The 22336-nt window shown below is 48.1% G+C and overlaps 1 protein-coding gene across 3 annotated transcripts in view; it reads right to left on the bottom strand.

Annotated features, from left to right (window-relative positions):
• Nucleotides 1-2258: 2258 nt before the first annotated feature.
• Nucleotides 2259-22336, bottom strand: part of TTBK1 (tau tubulin kinase 1) — a 195339-nt gene continuing 175261 nt past the window's right edge. For all 3 annotated transcript variants that reach the window (XM_077281873.1, XM_077281874.1, XM_077281875.1), the window contains 2 exons: nt 14010-15496; nt 2259-3618 (listed from right to left, as the gene is read on the bottom strand). In XM_077281873.1, the coding sequence (XP_077137988.1) occupies nt 3195-3618; nt 14010-15496 (1911 nt within the window). In that variant the 3' untranslated portion in view covers nt 2259-3194. The remainder of the gene's footprint in view (nt 3619-14009; nt 15497-22336) is intronic.

Genomic DNA, 22336 nt, shown 5'->3' with positions numbered 1-22336 from the left:
CGATGTGCCCACTGACTCTACCATTGATCCTTCCCCCTCTGCCCTGATGCCACCCCTGGACTTACCGATGTGCCCACTGACTTTACCATTGATCCTTCCCCCTCTGCCCTGATGCCACCCCTGGACTTATCGATGTGCCCACTGACTTTACCATTGATCCTTCCCCCTCTGCCCTGATGCCACCCCTGGACTTACCGATGTGCCCACTGACTCTACCATTGATCCTTCCCCCTCTGCCCTGATGCCACCCCTGGACTTATCGATGTGCCCACTGACTCTACCATTGATCCTTCCCCCTCTGCCCTGATGCCACCCCTGGACTTATCGATGTGCCCACTGACTTTACCATTGATCCTTCCCCCTCTGCCCTGATGCGACCCCTGGACTTACCGATGTGCCCACTGACTTTACCATTGATCCTTCCCCCTCTGCCCTGATGCCACCCCTGGACTTATCGATGTGCCCACTGACTCTACCATTGATCCTTCCCCCTCTGCCCTGATGCCACCCCTGGACTTACCGATGTGCCCACTGACTCTACCATTGATCCTTCCCCCTCTGCCCTGATGCCACCCCTGGACTTATCGATGTGCCCACTGACTTTACCATTGATCCTTCCCCCTCTGCCCTGATGCGACCCCTGGACTTATCGATGTGCCCACTGACTTTACCATTGATCCTTCCCCCTCTGCCCTGATGCCACCCCTGGACTTACCGATGTGCCCACTGACTCTACCATTGATCCTTCCCCCTCTGCCCTGATGCCACCCCTGGACTTATCGATGTGCCCACTGACTCTACCATTGATCCTTCCCCCTCTGCCCTGATGCCACCCCTGGACTTATCGATGTGCCCACTGACTTTACCATTGATCCTTCCCCCTCTGCCCTGATGCGACCCCTGGACTTACCGATGTGCCCACTGACTTTACCATTGATCCTTCCCCCTCTGCCCTGATGCCACCCCTGGACTTATCGATGTGCCCACTGACTCTACCATTGATCCTTCCCCCTCTGCCCTGATGCCACCCCTGGACTTACCGATGTGCCCACTGACTCTACCATTGATCCTTCCCCCTCTGCCCTGATGCCACCCCTGGACTTATCGATGTGCCCACTGACTTTACCATTGATCCTTCCCCCTCTGCCCTGATGCGACCCCTGGACTTATCGATGTGCCCACTGACTTTACCATTGATCCTTCCCCCTCTGCCCTGATGCCACCCCTGGACTTACCGATGTGCCCACTGACTACCATCGATCCTTCCCCCTCTGCCCTGATGCCACCCCTGGACTTACCGATGTGCCCACTGACTCTACCATTGATCCTTCCCCCTCTGCCCTGATGCCACCCATGGACTTATCGATGTGCCCACTGACTACCATTGATCCTTCCCCCTCTGCCCTGATGCCACCCCTGGACTTACCGATGTGCCCACTGACTACCATCGATCCTTCCCCCTCTGCCCTGATGCCACCCCTGGACTTACCGATGTGCCCACTGACTCTACCATTGATCCTTCCCCCTCTGCCCTGATGCCACCCATGGACTTATCGATGTGCCCACTGACTACCATTGATCCTTCCCCCTCTGCCCTGATGCGACCCCTGGACTTATCGATGTGCCCACTGACTTTACCATTGATCCTTCCCCCTCTGCCCTGATGCCACCCCTGGACTTACCGATGTGCCCACTGACTACCATCGATCCTTCCCCCTCTGCCCTGATGCCACCCCTGGACTTACCGATGTGCCCACTGACTCTACCATTGATCCTTCCCCCTCTGCCCTGATGCCACCCATGGACTTATCGATGTGCCCACTGACTACCATTGATCCTTCCCCCTCTGCCCTGATGCCACCCCTGGACTTACCGATGTGCCCACTGACTACCATCGATCCTTCCCCCTCTGCCCTGATGCCACCCCTGGACTTACCGATGTGCCCACTGACTCTACCATTGATCCTTCCCCCTCTGCCCTGATGCCACCCATGGACTTACCGATGTGCCCACTGACTACCATTGATCCTTCCCCCTCTGCCCTGATGCCACCCCTGGACTTACCGATGTGCCCACTGACTACCATCGATCCTTCCCCCTCTGCCCTGATGCCACCCCTGGACTTACCGATGTGCCCACTGACTACCATCGATCCTTCCCCCTCTGCCCTGATGCCGCCCCTGGACTTACCGATGTGCCCACTGATAATGATGCCACATACGCACACACAGACTCGAGCAGCTGAAATAAGACGTGCAGCCATTCTATAGCAGGCTTTATTTCATGTTATTATGGGATGTTGTAATGCAATAAGAAGCGTTTCATACTGCTGCTCCCCAAAGTCTTTACAGGTTGTGAGGAAAAACAGGCTTTTGGTTTCGCATGTGTCTGCTGCCTGCCCCATAACATGCGTGTGGGTTCGGCCTGGCACACATGGGGACTGTTACAATCTGGTTGCGGTGTGTAAACAATTTTGGACAAGTCTTCTGATCCCGTGCCATCTCCACTCAGTCAAAGATCTTCATTCTCTGGAATGAGGGGAGCGCACAAACCTACATCCCGGTGTCATTGTCACTTTGTGCTGCATTGTGGTATACTGTGGTGCCCCCAAAATGGCCAACGCGGCGGTGTGTTATGGTGTCTCCTAAGAGTGTCCTGTCTGTGCTCAGCCCTTGTACTCAAAATTGCTATTCCGCCCTTTCATCATGAAAATGTCTGTAAGGGCTCATTGACTGAGACAATGTATTGGTGAGTCTTGTGTCCCTGGGTGAAGTGTTCTAATTACTGGAAGGCTCTCTGCTGTATGGATGCGTTACCACATACAGTATATGGCTAGTGTATGCTGGCGGGTGCAGGTATACAGTGATAACAGTCTACTGACTGACACAGAAAAGCCAAAAGCAGACATGGCTGCTCTGCCCGGGTGTCCATCAGAGGTCCTGTAGCCTTGGTCAGCAGGTCACACAGTGAATATGGGCTGCTTCTTTATCGGCCTTCAGATTATTGTTGTAATGCTCAATCTTAGCAACAAACTTCAAATGTGAAAATAAAATGATTGGTTTGTGATCGGCAGAGATCTGGTTCCTTTGCACAGTCTTCATATGGGACAGTGTATATTGCGTAGCACTGGTTGAATGAAGAGCAATGTCCCCTAGTTGAGCTGGAGTGAGGCTGGTGTGTGCACCGAGGGGCCATTACCTACCATTGCCTCTACCATCACTTGTTCCGTACTTTACTTTTGTTGCCAGATTTGGCACTTGCACCTTCAGTCTTTGTCCCTTTCTTGCAACCGCAGGGGTTGCTGGACACTCGCCAGGGACTTGAGCTCGTGGTTGAAGTCTGGGAGTTGGTTGTACATGGTGAGATGTGGCAACTGGTCTTCTCTGCCGGGATGGAGATGGACTTTCTGTTCTGGTGAGAGACTGGCTTCGTGGCGATGGACTGAGTGTTCGCACTGGAACCACTGGAGTCTTGGGTGGTCCGCGATTGACTCTCCGTACATTGGTTCTAGACGGAATCGGACTTGAAAGAGGGGGAAGCCTCATATGTAAGGATTTAGGCTTGTGGTCAGGGGAGAGCCCAGTACTGCCAACAATAGCTGCCCATGGAGTCTGGCACCTATATAAATCAGGAGAAATGAAGGTAAAACATTAATGTGTAAAGTACAGATATACAGTACGGTGACAAACATGGGCAAAAGGGGCATTAACAAGTCAGGAAACAGCCATTGGGTATGGCACCCTCCAAGGAAGTCAGAATAAGTCACTGAGTATGGTACCTTTCATGGGTGCAAGTCTAACAATAATAATAGTTTTATTTATATAGCGCCAACATATTCTGCAGCACTTTACATTATAGAGGGGATTTGTACAGACAATGGACATTAAGCATAACAATAATCACATAAACAACAGATACCAGGAGGAATGAGGGCCCTGCTGCTCGCAAGCTACAAACTATGGGGAAAAGGGGAGACACGAGAGGTGGATGGTAACAATTGCTTTAGTTATTTGGACCAGCCATAGTGTAAGGCTCGGGTGTTCATGTAAAGCTGCATGAACCAGTTATCAGCCTAAGTATGTAGCAGTACAGACACAGAGGCTATTAACTGCATAACGTGTATGAGAACATGATGCGAGGAACCTGATTATGGTGAGAATTTTGAATGGGCCACACAGGGATAGTTAAATAAATGTGGTGAGGCGGTAGGCCAGTCTGAAGAACTGCGTTTTTAGGGCACGCTTAAAACTGTGGGTATTGGGGATTAATTGAATTATCCTGGGTAGTGCATTCCAAAGAATTGGTGCAGCACGTGAGAAGTCTTGGAGACGGGAGTGGGAGGTTTTGATTATTGAGGATGCTAACCTGAGGTCATTAGCAGAACGGAGAGCACGGGTAGGGTGGTAGACTGAGACCAAGGAGGAGATGTAGGGTGGTGCTGAGCCATGGAGTGCTTTGTGGATGAGGGTAGTAGTTTTGTACTGGATTCTGGAGTGGATGGGTAACCAGTGCAATGACTGGCACAAGGTAGAGGCATCGGTGTAATGGTTGGCAAGGAATATAATCCTGGCTGCAGCATTCAGGACAGATTGGAGCGGGGAGAGTTTGGTAAGAGGGAGGCCGATTAATAGAGTTACAATAGTTACAATAGTCCAGACGAGAATGAATAAGAGCAACAGTAAAAGTTTTTGCAAGTCAAAAGTAAGAAAAGGATGAATTCTAGAAATGTTTTTGAGGTGTCGAGCGAGCCAGTGATCGGATGTGGGGGGGTGAATAAAAGCTCTGAATCAAGAATGATCCCAAGGCAGCGGGCATGTTGCTGGGGAGTAATGGTGGAACCACACACGGAGATGGCAATGTCAGGCAAAGGTAGGTTAGTAGAGGGAGAGAAGACGAGGAGTTCAGTTTTTGACAGGTTCAGTTTCTGACAGCAGTAAGACAATCAGTGGTGTATTGTAATAATGCAGTCGTGATAACAGGAGAAGAAGTGTACAATTGGGTGTCATCAGCATAGAGATGGTACTGGAAACCAAATCTACTGATTGTTTGTCCAATAGGGGCAGTATACAAAGAGAAGAGGAGGGTCCTAGGTCTGATCCTTAAGGAACCCCAACAGTAAGGGGAAGGTGAGAGGAGGAAGCAGCAAAAGATACAGTAAAAGAGCGGTCAGAGAGATAGGAGGAGAACCAGGAGAGAACGGTGTCCTCGAGGCCGATGGAGCGGAGCATAGTGAGGAGGAGCTGATGATCCACAGTGTCGAATGCTGCAGAGAGATCCAAGAGAATTAGCATGGAGCAGTGACCATTAGATTTAGCTGTTAGTAGGTCATTAGAGACTTTAGTGACGGCAGATTCAGTAGAGTGTAAAGAGCAGAAACCGGGTTGAAGAGGGTCGAGAAGAGAGTTATCTGAGAGATAGCAGGTAAGACAGGAGTGGACCAGGCGTTCGAGGAGTTTAGAGATGAAGGGAAGATTAGAGACAGGTCTATAATTAGCGGCACAATTTTGGTCGAGGGAGGGTTTTTTAAGTAATGGATGTATGATGGCATGCTTAAATGAGGAGGGAAAAATACCGGAAGAGAGAGAAAGGTTGAATATTTTTATTAGGTGAGAGGTGACAGCAGGGGAAAGGGACTGGAGGAGATGTGACGGAATGGGGTCACTAGTGCAAGTAGTAGCACGAGAAGATGCAAGAAGCCTGATTACTTCTTCTTCCGTGACTGGTTCAAAGTCAGAGAGTGAACTAGATGCAGTGGGGGAGGGAGGACAGTGCACGGTGTGAAGGGACTGGGAGAAAATTTCCTGTCGGATATGGTCAATTTTTTCTTTGAAATAATTGGCCATATAATCAGGGCACAGATCCGTGGTTGGGGCCTGCACTCTTGGATTGCGTAGGGAATGAAAAGTGTCAAAGAGACGTTTAGGATTATGGTATAGTGAGGTGATGAGGGTGTTGACATAGGTTTGTTTGGAGAGGTGAAGAGCAGAGTTGTATGTTTCAAGCATAAACTTATAATGGATGAAATCTCTGGGCAGACTGGATTTTCTCCACAGCCGTTCAGCGCACCTGGAGCACCGCTGTAGGAAACGTGCTTGCAGCGTATGCCAGGGTTGTCGCCGTCCGTGCAGAGTTGTTCTATGCACAGGAGGTGCAGTTTTATCCAGGGCACTTGGCAGTTTTTTACTGTAAATATAATGAAACACGCAAAGATATCAGGAAGAGAATTGTGGACTTGCACAAGTATGGTTCATCCTTGGGTACAATTTAAGATACCTGAAGGTGCCTCGTTCATCTGTACAAACAATTATACGCAAATACAAACAAGATGGGAATGTTCAGCCATCATACCGCTCAGGGAAGAGACGGGTTCTGTGTCCCAGAGATGAACATGCTTTGGTCCAACATGTTCACATCAGCCCAAGGACAAAAGCAAAAGAGCTTGTGAAGATGATGGTGGAAGCTGGTAAGATTGTGTCAATATCCACAGTGAAACGAGTACTGCATCATCACGGCCTGAAAGGCCACTCTGCCAGAAAGAAACCATTACTTCAAAAGAAACATAAAAAAAAAAAAACAGATTAAGGTTTACAAACAGGAACAAAGATCTTAATTTTTGGAGACATGTCCTGTGGTCTAATGAAATTAAAATTGAACTTTTGGGGCATAATGACCATCGTTACGTTTGGAGAATAAAGGGAGAAGCTTGGAAGCCTAAGATCACCATTCCAACTGTGAAACACGGGGTGGCAGCATCATGTTGTGGGGATATTTTCCAGGAGGGACTGGTGCACATCACAAAATAGATGGCATCATGAGAAAAGAAGATTATGTGGCAATACTAAAGCAACGTCTCAAGACACCAGCCAAGAAGTTAAATCTTGGGAGGAAATGGGTCTTCCAAGTAGACAATTGCTAAAATGGTAACAAAGTGGCTTAAGTAGAACAAAGTCAATGTTTTGGAGCGGCCATCACAAAGCCCTGATCTTAATCCTATTGAAAATTTATGGGCAAAGCAGAAAAGGCCGATGCGAGCAAGGGACCTACAAACCTGGATCAGTTACACCAGTTTTGTCAGGAGGAATGGGCCCAAATTCTGACCAACTTATCCTGTGGAAGGATATCCCACACGTCTGACCCAAGTCATTCAGTTTAAGGGCAATGGTACTTCAAATACTAATGAAATGGATGGAAACTTTTGACTTTGCAGTAAGTACTAAAAATGCCTTATAACATTCTCTCTCTCTCATTATTCTGGCAATTGGCTAATATTAATAATTATGTTAATCCTAATTTATCTAAAACGGGAAAGGTTTATTCTGATTTCATGTCAGATATTGAGAAAAATATGCAGATGTGTCTTTTTATATAGTGGATGGAAACTTCTGGTTTCAACTGTATATAAGTACTTGGATAAGAATACAGTAATTAACCAGAGCCAGCATGGGTTTGTAGCAAACAAGTCATGTCTGACTAATCTAATTTCCTTCTATGATTACTATGGAATCAATGACTGGGTGGATCAGGGAAATGCGGTAGATATAGTATATCTCGATTTCAGCAAAGTATTTGAAAAAGTATCTCATACTATCCTTATTGAAAAAAATGACCAAGTATGGGATTGACAAGGCTACGGTTAGGTGGATTCATAACTGGATCAGTGATCGTACTCAAAGAATGGTAATAAATGGTTGCACATCCAGTTGGAAGAGTGTTTCAAGTAGGGTACCACAAGGCTCTGTCCTGGCTCCAGTGTTTCAAGTAGGGTATCACAAGGCTCTGTCCTGGCCTCAGTGTTGTTCAACATTTGTATAAATGATCTAGATAAAGGAACTGAAGGTAAACTAATCAATTTTGCAGAGGATGCAAAGGTAGGAGGGATAGCTAACACTAGAGAAGCTTGAACAATGAGCAGTGACTAATATAATGGTATTTAACAGGGAGAAATGCAAGATTATACATCTGGGCAAGAAAAACTAAAATTACATCTATAGAATGGGAGGAATAGAACTAATCAACAGCACGTGTGAAAAAGACTTGAAAAATAGGGAAGTCAGGGAGGTGTAGAGTCAGCGCACTGTGTGTGCAGTTGATGGATGCAGCTGGTTGTCTTGCACGGAGTAGCCCGGCATTCGGCTTGAAGGCAAAGCAGGAAAGGAAAATTCCAGCAAGACCGTGATGAAGAGGTAAGTAAATCCATGTTTTATTAGATAAGATTAAAAGTGAAGAGTGTTCACACAGTACAGCAGCATAGTGTCAATCCAAAATCCAAAAGGATTCTTTGTTCAAAAATGTTTCTCCTATAGTTACCACCTCTTACAGGCTTGATCACCTTTTCAATAGCTCTGAATTTAAGTTGATAAATCAACTTTGTGATGATGAGAACAATGATGTGAGACTGCAGAGATCTTAATAGTGCTAATCGCATCAGAACATGAGATGCCCCCACACTAAAATCATATATATAGTAGTGTGGCTAATAGTCACATGGTCGATGGGAGGTATGTGTCGCAGAGATGGCTGCTCTCTGATGTAACCTAGAGTATTTTCTCCAGTGCATGAAAGCACTAAGAGGTTTGTTTGGTGCACCTGGGTGCGGGTTGCGGGTAGCTATGAGATATGGGCAGGTCTGGCTACCCACATACCTCCTCTGTGGGCGTGGCTACAGCCTATTTAATGGAGGCTGTTGTTTGTCACATGGTTTGAGACTGGAGGCTTCCAGTGTGTGTTCTGCTGAGACACTGACCTGACCTGAGAGGGCGGACCCGCTGTGCTATATGAACTGTTTTTTTCTGCTTGTTTCCATTTTGTGCCACAAAAGGCTATATTTTGTTTTCTTAAACTTAAGCAGGTTTATGGAGCAAATAAACCTCATGGACTTTTTTTTATGAAAACTGCTTCCTGTGCAAAACGGCAGACGAGTGAGTAAAACCTTACAATATATATCAAATGCTGCTGGACTGTGTAAACACTTCACCTTTAATCTGATGTAATAAAACATGGATTTTACTTACCTATCCATCACGGTCTCGCTGGAATTTTCTTTTCCTGAAAAAGACTTGGGTATACTAATAGATCCCAGACTGCACATGAGTCAACAGTGTGATGCAGCAGCAAAAAAGGCAAACACAGTTCTAGGATGTATTAAGAGAAGCATGGAGTCTAGATCATATGAAGTCAATATTGCCCTCTACTGCTCCTTGGTCAGACCTCATCTGGATACCGTGACCAGTTCTGGGTTCCACATTTAAAAAAAAAAAAAGACACTGAAAAACTGGAGTAAGTTCAGAGAAGAGCGACCAGAATGGTGAGCGGACTGCAAAGTATGTCCTACGAGGAACTGTTAAAGCATCTGGGAATGTTTAACTTGCAAAAAAGAAGACTGAGAGGAGACTTAATTGCTGTCTACAAATATCTGAAGGGCTGTCACAGTGTAGAATGAACATCATTATTCTCATTTACACATGGAAACACGAAAAGCAATGGAAGAAACTGAATGGGAGGAGAAACAGATTAGATACTAGAAAAACTTTTTGACAGTGAGGGGGATCAATGAGTGGAACAGACGGCCACGAGAGGTGGACAGACATTTGTCTGAGATGGTTTCGTGACTCCTGCATTGAGCAGGAGGTTGGACACGATGACCCTGTAGGTCCCTTACAAATCTAACATTTTAGGAGTCTATGATCCAGTAACACTAGTGGCTGTTGGTTGTATGCTCAGTGACACTAATGGCCAGTGGTTGAATGCTCAATGACAGTAATGTCTGGTGGTTATATGCCCGGTGACAGTAATGGCCAATGGTTCTACGTCCAGTGACATTAATGGCTGGTGGTTGTATGCCCAGTGACAGTAATGGCTGGTGGTTGTATGCCCGGTGCCTGTAATGGCTGGCGGTTGTATGCCCGGTGACAGTAATGGCTGGTGGTTGTATGCCCGGTGACTGTAATGGCTGGTGGTTGTATGCCCGGTGACTGTAATGGCTGGTGGTTGTATGCCCAGTGACTGTAATGGCTGGTGGTTGTATGCCCGGTGACTGTAATGGCTAGTGGTTGCATGCCCGGTGACTGTAATGGCTGGTGGTTGTATGCCCAGTGACTGTAATGGCTGGTGGTTGTATGCCCAGTGACTGTAATGGCTGGTGGTTGTATGCCCGGTGACTGTAATGGCTAGTGGTTGCATGCCCGGTGACTGTAATGGCTGGTGGTTGTATGCCCAGTGACTGTAATGGCTGGTGGTTGTATGCCCGGTGACTGTAATGGCTGGTGGTTGTATGCCCGGTGACAGTAATGGCCAATGGTTCTACGTCCAGTGACAGTAATGGCTGGTGGTTGTATGCCCAGTGACAGTAATGGCCAATGGTTCTATGTCCAGTGACATTAATGGCTGGTGGTTGTATGCCCACTGACAGTAATGGCTGGTGGTTGTATGCCCGGTGACAGTAATGGCCAATGGTTCTACGTCCAGTGACAGTAATGGCTGGTGGTTGTATGCCCGGTTGCTGTAATGGCTGTTGGTTGTATGCCCAGTGACAGTAATGGCTGGTGGTTGTATGCCCGGTTACTGTAATGGCTGGTGGTTGTACAATGTGTGACAGTAATGGCTGGTGGTTGTATGCCCAGTGACAGTAATGGCCAATGGTTCTATGTCCAGTGACATTAATGGCTGGTGGTTGTATGCCCAGTGACAGTAATGGCTGGTGGTTGTATGCCCGGTGACAGTAATGGCCAATGGTTCTACGTCCAGTGACATTAATGGCTGGTGGTTGTATGCCCGGTGACAGTAATGGCTGGTGGTTGTATGCCCAGTGACAGTAATGGCTGGTGGTTGTATGCCCGGTGACAGTAATGGCCAATGGTTCTGTGTCCAGTGACATTAATGGCTGGTGGTTGTATGCCCGGTGACTGTAATGGCTGGTGGTTGTATGCCCGGTGACATTAATGGCTGGTGGTTGTATGCCCGGTGACAGTAAAGCTTGGCGGTTGTACAATGTGTGACAGTAATGGCTGGAGGTTTTACTTCAGTAACAGTAATGAATTTCAGCTGCCATATTTCCCTTGTTGTTGCCGTTGTATGGATTATTATGGTACACATAATATGGTAGGTTATAGATAATTTATAACTGGTGGACAAAGGTCTTGATGGACTTAGGTCTTTGTTCAACATATGTAACTATAGGTTTGGCTTAAAGCTGAATTTTCACCTTTTTTTCCTGTTGTACAATAACAAATTACGTCATAGTACCGTGTTAGCCAGAAAAAGCGATGTGAATACTTTTCTGCCCAATGATGATAAAAGTATTCTCAGAGTGATACCTTAATTGGCTAACCAGAAAATAATATGTTTGCAGCTTTCAGAGCACAGAGGCTTCTTCTTCAGGCAGGATTACAAGTAGATTAATAAGAAAAAAGTACAACATTTAAGGGATACTACAGTAGGACATTTGTTTTACTTACCCCTAACTTACCACTAATCTCCTTGTCAGATGGTCACCATCAGTGACCGGCACATTCCCATGTAACAATAAAAAATGCAAAACGTGTGCCCACATATTACCGACAAATACAGTCCGCGTACCAAAAACAAATCAGGACTATAAGGTCACAGGTTCCTTCTCATGTACATCTTCCAATGTGGTGTACATGATACAATGTACGAGGTGCCCTGGAGGTCTCTATATTGGGGAAACCATGAAAAACTACAAACTAGGATGAATCTACACAGACACACAATCAGGAATGAGATGGACACACCGGTGGGAAAACATTTCTCTGGACCTGGACACAGTATGACACTTATAAGTCTTAATACTAAAAGGTCTTTTTAAGGACGACAGAGAAAGAAAAATTGGGAATTCAAACTGATGAAGATGTTCAATTCTTTGACCTTAGGACTCAGTATAACACCTGGAATTATGACTCACTACATGGACACACTTCACACCTCCACCAGATGGACTCCAGATAATTAAGAAGAACGTTCCCACCGCCTCTCCATTTGTAACAAAATGCCTAATTTGATTTCCTTGGCTTATCTTTAGGAGGCATCACACCTCCCACCTCATGAACAAGTGTCCTACTGTAGTATCCCTTAAATGTCATGCTTTTTATTATTAATCTATTTGTAATCTTGTTTGAAGAAGGAGCCTCTGTGCTCTTAAGGGTATGTGCACACGTTCAGGATTTCTTGCAGAAATTTCCTGAAGAAAACCGGAAATTTTCTGCAAGAAATCCGCATTTTTTTTTTTGCGTTTTTTTTCGCGTTTTTTTAGCATTCTGCAAGCGTAATTAGCTTGCAGAATGCTAAAGTTTTCCAAGCGATCTGTAGCATCGCTTGGAAAACTGACTGACAGGTTGGTCACACAAACATAGCGTTTGACAAGTGTGACCAACTTTTTACTATAGATGCAGCTTATGCCGCATCTATAGTAAAAGATAGAATGTTTAAAAATAATTAAAAAAATAAAAAAATGGTTATACTCACCCAGACATCTGCTCAGCGGCGTCCGTTCCTCTTCCTATAGCTGGTCTGTGCGCACAGGACCTTCCGTGACGTCACGGTCACGTGAGCGGTCACATGACCGCTCACGACCAATCACAGGACAGTGACGTCATCGGCAGGTCTTTCGCCGCACACCAGCTACAGGAACCGAACGGCAGCGTGCAGTGGAGGCGGGAAGACATCGAGGGTGAGTATAGGACTATTTTTTATTTTAATTCTTATTTTTTGACCACTTATATGGTGCCCAGTGCGTGGAGGAGAGTCTCCTCTCCTCCACCCTGGGTACCAACCGCACATAATCTGCTTACTTCCCGCATGGTGTGCACAGCGCCGTGTGGGCAGTAAGCAGATCAATGCACTCCCAGGTGTGCGGAATCCCCTGCAATTCCGCATTTTTATAAACATGTTGCTTTTTTTTCCGCGATGCGATTTTTTTGCGGAAAAAAAGGCTACATTTGCACAAAAAATGCGGAATACACTTAAAATAATAGGAGGCATATGTAAGCGTTTTTTTCGCGTTTTTATCACGTTTTTATAGCGAAAAAACGCGAAAAAAACGCGAAAAATACTGAACATGTGCACATGGCCTAAAGCTGCAAACATTATTTTCTAGTTAGGCTACTTTCACACTAGCGTCTTGCACTGCACGTCACTATGCGTCGTTTTGTCGAAAAAACGCATCCTGCAAAAGTGCTTGCAGGATGCGTTTTTTCTCCATTGACTTGCTTTAGCGACGCAGTGCGACGCATTGCCACATGTCGCAACTGTCGTGCGACGGTTGCGTCGGACCGTCGCCACCAAAAAAACGTTGTATGTAACGTTTTTTGGTGCGTCGTGTCCAGCATTTCCGACCGCGCATGCGCGGACGGAACTCCGCCCCCTCCTCCCCGCACCTCACAATGGGGCAGCGGATGCGTTGAAAAACAGCATCCGCTGCCCCCGTTGTGCGGCGCTTCCACAGCATGCGTTGGTGCGCTGCAACGTCGCATTGCGACGTGCAGTGCACAACGCTAATGTGAAAGTAGCCTTAGCCAATAAAGGAATCACTCCGAGAATACTTTTGTCATCACTGGGCAGAAAAGTATTCACACCTTTTTTCCCCCAATGTTAAAAATTTAGGGGGTTCCCCAGGGCTCATGCATGAATGGGCTAGAATTTCATCAATTCCTCAGCATTCAGATAACTCCTGTAAAAGAACGCGGTCCATATCTTCATACACTGGTGACTTTATGGACCCTGGTGTTCCTTGAGTGATGACCATCACCATGGACTCAGTCTGATTCAGTTCTCCACTAATCTGCCCATAACGTACTTGTTGTACTTGTTGAACAGATTCATATCCACTAATAACCAAGTCCATCCAGGACACTCAATTATTAAAGTTCACTAACACTGTTCATCTCTATCTCTGGGCACAACCATAAGATTTATTGCTCTGTAGGCATCAACGCCAACTCTTTATTGGTATTTCCATGATGAAGCCCATACACTACTGTCCTGTCCAATCTTACCTTAGGGCAGCTGTGGATTCTTTCAATTTGCTGACATTTGGAGATGGTGGCCCCAGGAGCCGTGGATCATTGACTGGTGTGATGGGACGTGGGATCTTGCTTTTTGAAAACTCTTCCTTTTTTATACACAATGGTTTCTCTTTCCTTACTTTTCTGGGGATTGAGTCTTCAAGCTCGGGAGTGTCTTCCTCAGACCCCGTTGTAGACAATGTTTCAGATGTTCTCCTCCGATCTTCACTAGATGAAGCAGACGATGAACCCGCTGAAGCCAAACGCTGGAGTCGGATCTGCCTTTTCTCCATCACTAGGCGAGCCAGATCCAGTTGCTTTGTTCTCTTTTGAAACCTCTCTTTGGTAGAGTTGGACATAGACCTATCTGATCCTGTGTCTTCCTCTGACAGAAATACAGGGATGCGACTTCTAAAGCGCACCCTAGCAGCTTCACTCGAAGCCTTGCTGGTGCCAAGGTCAGTTTCATTAAGGCGGTGACTGGAAAGCACAATCTTTTCCTGCTTGCGGTCTTCATTTATCATGACTTTCTCTAGCTGCTCTTTGGATCTCCTTACTCCATTTACTTCATGTGAATCCAGCTGATGATCCTCCAAGAGACGTGCTGACATTGCATAGGAGTCAATTTCAACTTTTCCCACCGCAGAGGCAATAGCTCCCTTCTGTCTCTGCACTCCACACTCCTCAGATTCCTGAATAATAGCCTCATCCGACTGTCCTGGAGCTGGATACTCCTCCAATCTAATCAGCTGCCCGGTGGAAGACATAACATTTAGGTGTGTCTTTTCAGCAATGTGAACAAATGTGCGTTCAACTTTGGTAAAGGGAGAAGAGGCGGCAGCGGTGGCAGCAGCGATGCAAGGAGGTTTTGGTTCTGATTTAAGTATGGAAGATAAAGTACCTGGTTCAGACACATCCAACTGACTGCCCGTGGGTGGGGGCCTCTCTCCTTGAGGTGTCAAAGCAGCAAGTGTTCCCAGGTCAAGGTCTGGCATCAGTTCATTAGTGACTGGTGACTTCTTCAGGTCTCCAGGAGAAAACAGCACTAAGGTCTTTGAGCCTTCCTCCAGCTCCAGGTCATTCTCTGCTGTGGAAGCTCTTCCTCTAGAATCTTTCTGGTCATCTGCCAGTAACGTAGAAGGAGCCCCTTCCTGACTCCTCTCCGTACTTTTCTGACTGACATCACTACTGGATCCACTCTGCAGATCTATATCTTCCCCCAGAAGCTCGGCCTCCTCTTCCTCTGTCTCCTCCTCTGTTTCTTCATCTCGTGGACATCTGCCATTGATGATGATGTGGGGTTCAGGAGCATGCATGGCAGGCAGGACCACACTGGAAAAGTCCACCTTCTTCATCCTGTGAGGAACACGCAGCAGTTCTTTGCTATCTGAAATGTCTTTCTTAAAGTCTTGGTAAGACAAGCTTAAAGGCACGACCTTGGGCACTCCATTAATTTCAAAGTGCTTCAGGTTGAGGACCTGTGTGAGAGATACAAAAACACCATATATTAGAGAAAGACACAAGGTGTACAAATCCACGATGAAAGGGAGACCGCACCACCTGTCCCGAGGACCGTATAAAGTCTACAATCTCTGTATACAACTTGTACGTAGCAGGAAGAGGCACATATGGATATTACAGCTCATCATTCCTATAGATTCCGCCTCACCACCACCAGAGCTGCAGCACCCCCGACCTTCTGTCTCTTCCCCCATTATCACATAGAACGTAAGTCCGCAAGGACAGGGTCTTCTCCCCTCTGTACCAGTCTGTCATTGTAAATTTGTTTACTGTAAATGATATCTATAACTCTGTACGTAACCCCTTTTCTCATGTACAGCACCATGGAATTAATGGTGCTATATAAATAAATAATAATAATAATAATAGATGTTGGATTGGTTTAGGATGGAAGGTGGTGGAGCACGGAGAGATCCCATAACTGCGATGTTCAGGTGAAGGGTTAGTCTGACCGCTCCTTCAGTGTTCTGTTCTCTGGCTCCACTTCATCTCCTCTTCCTCTCACTGTCGGGGAACCTCAGGGCTCAGTCCTTGGCCCCCTTCTCTTCTCCCTCTACATGGCCCCAATTGGACAGACCATCAGCAGATTTGGCTTTCAGTACCATCTTTATGCTGATGACACACAACTATACACGTCATCTCCTGACCTTACCCCCGCTGTACTACAGAACGCCACTGACTGTCTGTCCGCAGTCTCCAACATCATGTCCGCCCTCTATCTGAAACTCATCCTCTCCAAAACTGAACTTCTGCTCCCGCCATCTACTAACCTCCCTTAACCTGACATTTCTCTCTCCGTGGGTGGCACCATAATAACACGCCGGCAGCAGGCGCGCTGTCTGGGTGTTATGTCTGACTCCGATCTCTCCTTCACCTCCCATATACAATCTCTTGCCCGCTCGTGCCGCTTACACCTAAAGAACATCTCTAGAATCCGCCCTTTTCTCACCATGGAAACAAAAACCCTCACTGTCGCCCTGATCCACTCCCTCCTGGACTACTGTAATGCTCTATTAATTGGCCTCCCCCTCACGAGACTTTCCCCTCTCCAGTCTATCCTTAATGCAGCAGCCAGGGTCGTCCATCTGGCTAATCGTTACTCGGACGTGTCCGCTCTTCGACAGTCGTTACACTGGCTGCCCATTCATTACAGGATACAATTCAAAGTACTTGTTCTCACCCACAAAGCTCTCCACAGTGCGGCACCCCCTTACATCTCCTCCCTCATTTCGGTCTATCGGCCTAACCGACCACTGCGCTCTGCAAACGACTTTCGACTAACCTCTGCACTAATCCGTACCTCCCACTCCAAGACTTCTCCCGTTCTGTGCCAATCCTCTGGAATGCTCTACCCCAAGATATTAGGACCATCCACAATTTGCATAGTTTTAGGGACTCGCTCAAAACACGTTTGTTCAGAGCGGCCTACCACATTCCCTAATCAAACTAATTTTATGTTTGTGTGTAGCCCATTCACTATCCCCCATCTATCCCCCACCCCCTGAAGATGGCTGGACCATCATTGTAAATACATCATTGTAAATACACACCAGTACTTTGTATCTCCCCACCTCATTGTAGACTGTAAGCTCTCACGAGCAGGGGCGGCTTATTGTGCTTTAATTATTGTATTGTTAACGTTGTTACTTATTGTCACGATATGGTATGAAATATCATAAGTTAGTTTCCTTGCTAGCATGCGGGGGCTAAACCCCCCTCTCTCTGGTTCTCTTTGCTTCCCTGCGAGTTTCTGAATCTAAGGCAGAAGGGGGTTTTATGGCCATGCCATAAATTCCAGGCTCTGAAGAAGGTTACTCGCCCCCTCCCAACTGCTCTAGCTGGAACTGTTAGAGAAGATTCCGGAATCATGGAAGTCTTTTGTTCCATTTTTGTAAGATATTAGGCAGACGATGTAAGATAGGAAAATGGTAGATATATCTTCTTATTCTCCCTCGGTGGATCTACGCATCACTCTAAACACGGGCATCTAACTCCATCGGGTGAAGAAGTAGGGATTGCTCTGTAAATAATAGGACATATTTGATCTCATTAGAAAGCCCACTGTAATCTGAGATGAATGCTGGGTTTGTCACAACTATGATATGTTCAGTAGCGGAATTACAAGTCTTAGAAAGATTTAGCTTATACTTAGTCAGAAGGTAGAGAGAGGAGGGTCTGGATAAGCCAGCCTTTCTGTGATGTCACTAGCTGCAGGTTTTAAGTTTGTGGCAGGATCCCCAGCTCAGTCTTCTTGTCTTTTCCTGTGAGCCCTGAGCACGTCCAATGAGCTGGGACGTATGGTTGCCTGCAATGCAATGATCTGAGAAATGTGAGTGTTATCTTTTCTTCATTTAATCCTTTTATTTTCATAATTACCTTGTACATATTTGCAATTGTCTCATTTGTAACATCTTTGTAAAATATTTTGATAAAGCACTGCCTCCATTTTGTGGGGTATATTATTTCATGCCAGTTCTTTCTCCCTGCTCTAAAAACGTACCCTGTCTCTTGAAGGGAAATTACGCTACTGTTTTGGGTTAGCTTCGGACCCGTTTAATCGGAGCTGGTGGCAGCGACCGTGTGCAGGCCTTTGGGTGACTTTGCAGCGACTGCGGCATTGATAATTATTGTTCCTGCCTGAGTGGGAGTAGTTATCGCGTCGCTGCAGCGTGCCCAATAGCCAGTACATCGCAGGCAGCCTTTCTGGCGACTAATTACCCTAGGTGCAGTACCTAATCTGACCTGAGGGTAAGGGGGGCGCCAGACAGCTGCACGTGTTAAGTGGAACTGTAAGCGGGATATACACAAATCCCTGCAGTTCATGGTATATTGAAGAGCAGTGGGATACCTAACATAAGCCCCTGCTGTAAACTAAGAGGTCAATAGCCATGTGTGTTTTTTTTTTATCACATTGTGGCAGTGGAGGGATAACTAAGATAAGCCCCCCTGCACATGTGATAGCCGTCTGTTGGTCTAAAGTCACCCCAATCCGTGACATATTGGTGGCAGTGGTCAGGAATCCCTGTGGATTTTGTGACAAACTGCTGGCCGCGGCTAAGGGATCTTGACAGTCACGGTGTGAATCGTGACAATTGGTGGCAAGGCGGTGGGATATTAGAGCATTAGTGATTTGGTTTGAGCAATCATTCCTCTCACTAAAAACTTGCAGAAAGTTCTTGCGAGAACTCTGCGCAAATAAGTTTGGGAGAACGAACTCAGTGCTTATTAGTTGTGAGACAATTGTGTACCGGTAATTATCCCCTCCCTTTCTCTTCGTTTTTCTATCCTATCTTTTATTTGGCAACCATGGTTGTGCTGGGAGAAGCCTTTTATAAGAAGCAGTCCAAGGACACTCTTATGGCCTTGTGCATGTCACAGCAGATTGACTGTACAAACAAAACCAGGGCTCAAATGGTCGCTGAACTGGTGCAATTTGAAGCAGACCAAGCCAGGCCACAGAGCCCAGAGGCCGCAGAAGCCGGCACAAGCGAACATGGTGCTGCAGCAGAGGTCCAACCACTGAATACGGGCCCTACTGGCAACCAAGGGGGCGCAGACCTCCTCCTGCAGCTGGCTCTGCAACAAGGCTCCGCAGATGACCTAGAGAGACGTCTGCAGCTGATCCAGCAATACCAGCGAGCCGAGCGGGAGGCTGAGAGAGCCGAGCGCCAAGCCCAGCGGGAACATGAACGGGAGATGCTCCAGCAGGGGAGGATACCCTCCACCGCCCAGAGCCGTGAGCCCAGCAGCGCTCAGATACCGAAGCCCCGGCCCGACCACTTTCCTGTTATGGAAAAGGATGGGGACTTGGACACTTTTCTGCGGGCCTTTGAGAAAGCCTGCAGACAGTACCAGCTGCCTACAGAGGAATGGGCACGATACCTGACACCAGGGCTGAGAGGCAAAGCTCTGGAGGCGTTTGCTGCCCTCCCTCAAGAACAAGATGGTGACTATGAGGCTATCAAGCAGGCCTTCATAGCCAAGTACCAGCTTACACCCGAGGTGTACCGTAAGAAGTTCCGGACCCTCCAACGTGGCCCACACGACAGTTACAGTGATGTGGTGCATGGACTGGGGACCCACTTTGACCAGTGGACCCAAGGACTGTCAGTGACCACCTTTGCACAGCTGCGAGACCTGATGATCAAAGACCAGTTCTTCCATCTTTGCCCAGCTGAGGTGCGACAGTTCGTGATGGACAGATAACCCAAAGACGTGACGAAAGCAGCGCAGATTGCCGATGCCTATGAGGCCAACCGTAGATCGGAAGTGCGGAAGCCAGTCACCTCCAGCTGGAGAGGGGGTAAGCCTGCATCCAACGCCAGTACCCCTGCCAGCCAACACACCAGAGGTCCTGTCCCCGTGGCCCACAGCACCAGACCTACCACCGAACTTCGCCAGTGTTACCACTGCAGGCAGCCTGGTCATATCAGTCCCCAATGTCCAGCCAAGCAGAAGAACCCCTCATCCAAGGCCCCAGGGCCTAATGCAGCAGTTCTTTTGGTGGGTGGTGTGGCTGGGAGGGGGTGTGATAACGTACAGCATGTCATTGTGGGAGGTCATGTTGCTACAGGCCTCAAAGACACCGGGGCTGAACGAACCCTCATCCGACCCGAACTGGCGGCCCCTGAAGAAATCATTCCGGGGAAAACCCTAACTGTCACTGGCATTGGGGGCATCAGCTGACCCTTACCGATGGCCCAGGTTTATATTGATTGGGGTGCCGGGAGCGGGGTGAAGGAAGTGGGGCTGTCTGATAATTTGCCCACTGATGATTTGTTGGGGACTGATTTGGGGAGGTTGGTGGCACACTTCGTCATTGACGCCCCTCCCCAATCTACTACTGAGGGTAAAGTTAACCCTGATGATGATGATGATGGGAAATCGCATGTGTTACCTGACCATGCTTTATCTTGTAATGATGCATCTGTTAACCATTTTTTCCCTAGGATTGATGGTGAAAATGTTGTACCTGGGCCAACTGAATCTGATAATGATGTTTCTGTGAAAGTTGATGTGTCCGTAGGTACAGGAGTGCTCAGCCACGTCGCTCTGCAGAGTGAGACGGCTGAGGAACCCCTAGCAGGGGCAAGTGTTGGTGCTACAAGAAATGGGGAGATACATGGGAACCGTGAGCAAGGTGATGCCATGCAATTGACAAGTGCCAAAGAGGAAGGTAACTGGCCCATAAGTAGCAATGCTCCTGAGGTAATGGGGGTGGATGGGGAGGTAGAGCCCATAGCAGCGTCGGCTGATGGGTCTGTAGAAATCCCCAGGGAGACAGCCTACGTAGCTGCTGTCACCCGCAGTCAGAGTGCCCGGAACGCAGATAACTGTCTGCCTCCCGGACCCTCCTCAGTCATTAGTATGACTGAACCAGAGGTGGACCCAGAGCAGGTCCCAGAGGGTTCCCGTGGGGAAGGGACCCTGACGTCACTTCTGGCTTCCCCTAGCCAGGAGTTTCAGGCCGCTCTGCACACAGATGCGAGCCTAGAGAGTTTGAGACAACTCGCCAGGACGCGCTTCTCTGAGACTGATAAGGAGAAGGTGTTCTGGGAAGGAGGAATGGGTCAAAAGGTGTGGGTGCTGGTTCCCATACCAACGGATAAGCTTCAGGCAGCCTGGGAGGGCCCGTACGTCGTCCACCAACAGCTCAACCCGGTCACCTACGTGGTCACGCTTGACCACGCTCGGGGTAGGCGAAAGGCCTTTCACGTCAACATGATGAAGGCTCATCACGAACGTGAACCTTTCGTCCTACCGGTCTGCAGCGCACCCGAAGACGGGGAGGAAGACGCCCTCCTGGACATGCTGGCCCAAGCCAAGGCCGGTGGGTCCATTGAGGACGTGGAGGTAAGCGCCTCGCTAGATGAGCCACAGCGGTTGCAGTTGCAAACCACACTGGAGCCCTTCCGGGTCGTGTTCTCCTACCGGCCGGGAAGGACGGAGTTAGCCGTCCACGAGGTGGACACCGGGAATCACGCCCCACTACGGCGAACACCCTAGCGAATCTCTGACCAGGTGCAGCAGATTATGCGCCAGGAGATCGATGAGATGTTACAGCTGGGGGTGATTCGACGGTCAAAGAGCGCGTGGGCCTCACCGGTAGTTCTCGTGCCAAAGAAGGACCGGACCACCTGGTTCTGCGTGGACTACAGGGGGCTCAACGCCATTACAGCCTCTGACGCACACCCAATACCGCGCATCGAGGAGCTGCTTGAGAAGTTAGCTGGCGCAAAATACCTGACAATAATGGATCTGAGTCGCGGATACTGGCAGATTCCCCTGAGCCCCGAGGCGCAGGACAAGTCCGCCTTTATCACACCCTTTGGACTGTATGAGTCCACGGTCATGCCCTTCGGCATGAAGAATGCCCCTGCCACTTTCCAGCGGATGGTCAACCTCCTGCTTCAGGGACTGGAGAAGTACGCAGTGGCGTACTTGGATGACATTGCCATCTTCAGTCCCTCCTGGGATGAACACCTGCAGCATCTCGAGGAGGTGCTCAGGTGAATTCACCGAGCAGGACTGACTATCAAGCCGGGAAAGTGCCAGATGGGCATGAGGGAGGTCCACTACCTGGGGCACCGGGTAGGCGGAGGCACCCTGAAACCGGAGCCTGAGAAAGTGGGCGCGATCGTGAACTGGCCCACTCCTGGGACCAAGAAACAGGTGATGTCCTTCCTGGGCACTGCAGGGTACTATAGGCGCTTTGTGCAGCACTATAGTAGCCTGGCAAAACCTTTGACGGACCTCACCAGGAAGAAGCTACCCCACATCGTCAACTGGACAGATGG

This window comes from Ranitomeya variabilis, chromosome 2 (assembly GCF_051348905.1).
Source record: "Ranitomeya variabilis isolate aRanVar5 chromosome 2, aRanVar5.hap1, whole genome shotgun sequence".
Lineage (NCBI taxonomy): Eukaryota > Metazoa > Chordata > Amphibia > Anura > Dendrobatidae > Ranitomeya > Ranitomeya variabilis.
The sequence above is the reverse complement of the archived record's forward strand: the minus strand, read 5'-3'. Positions and strand labels throughout refer to the sequence as shown.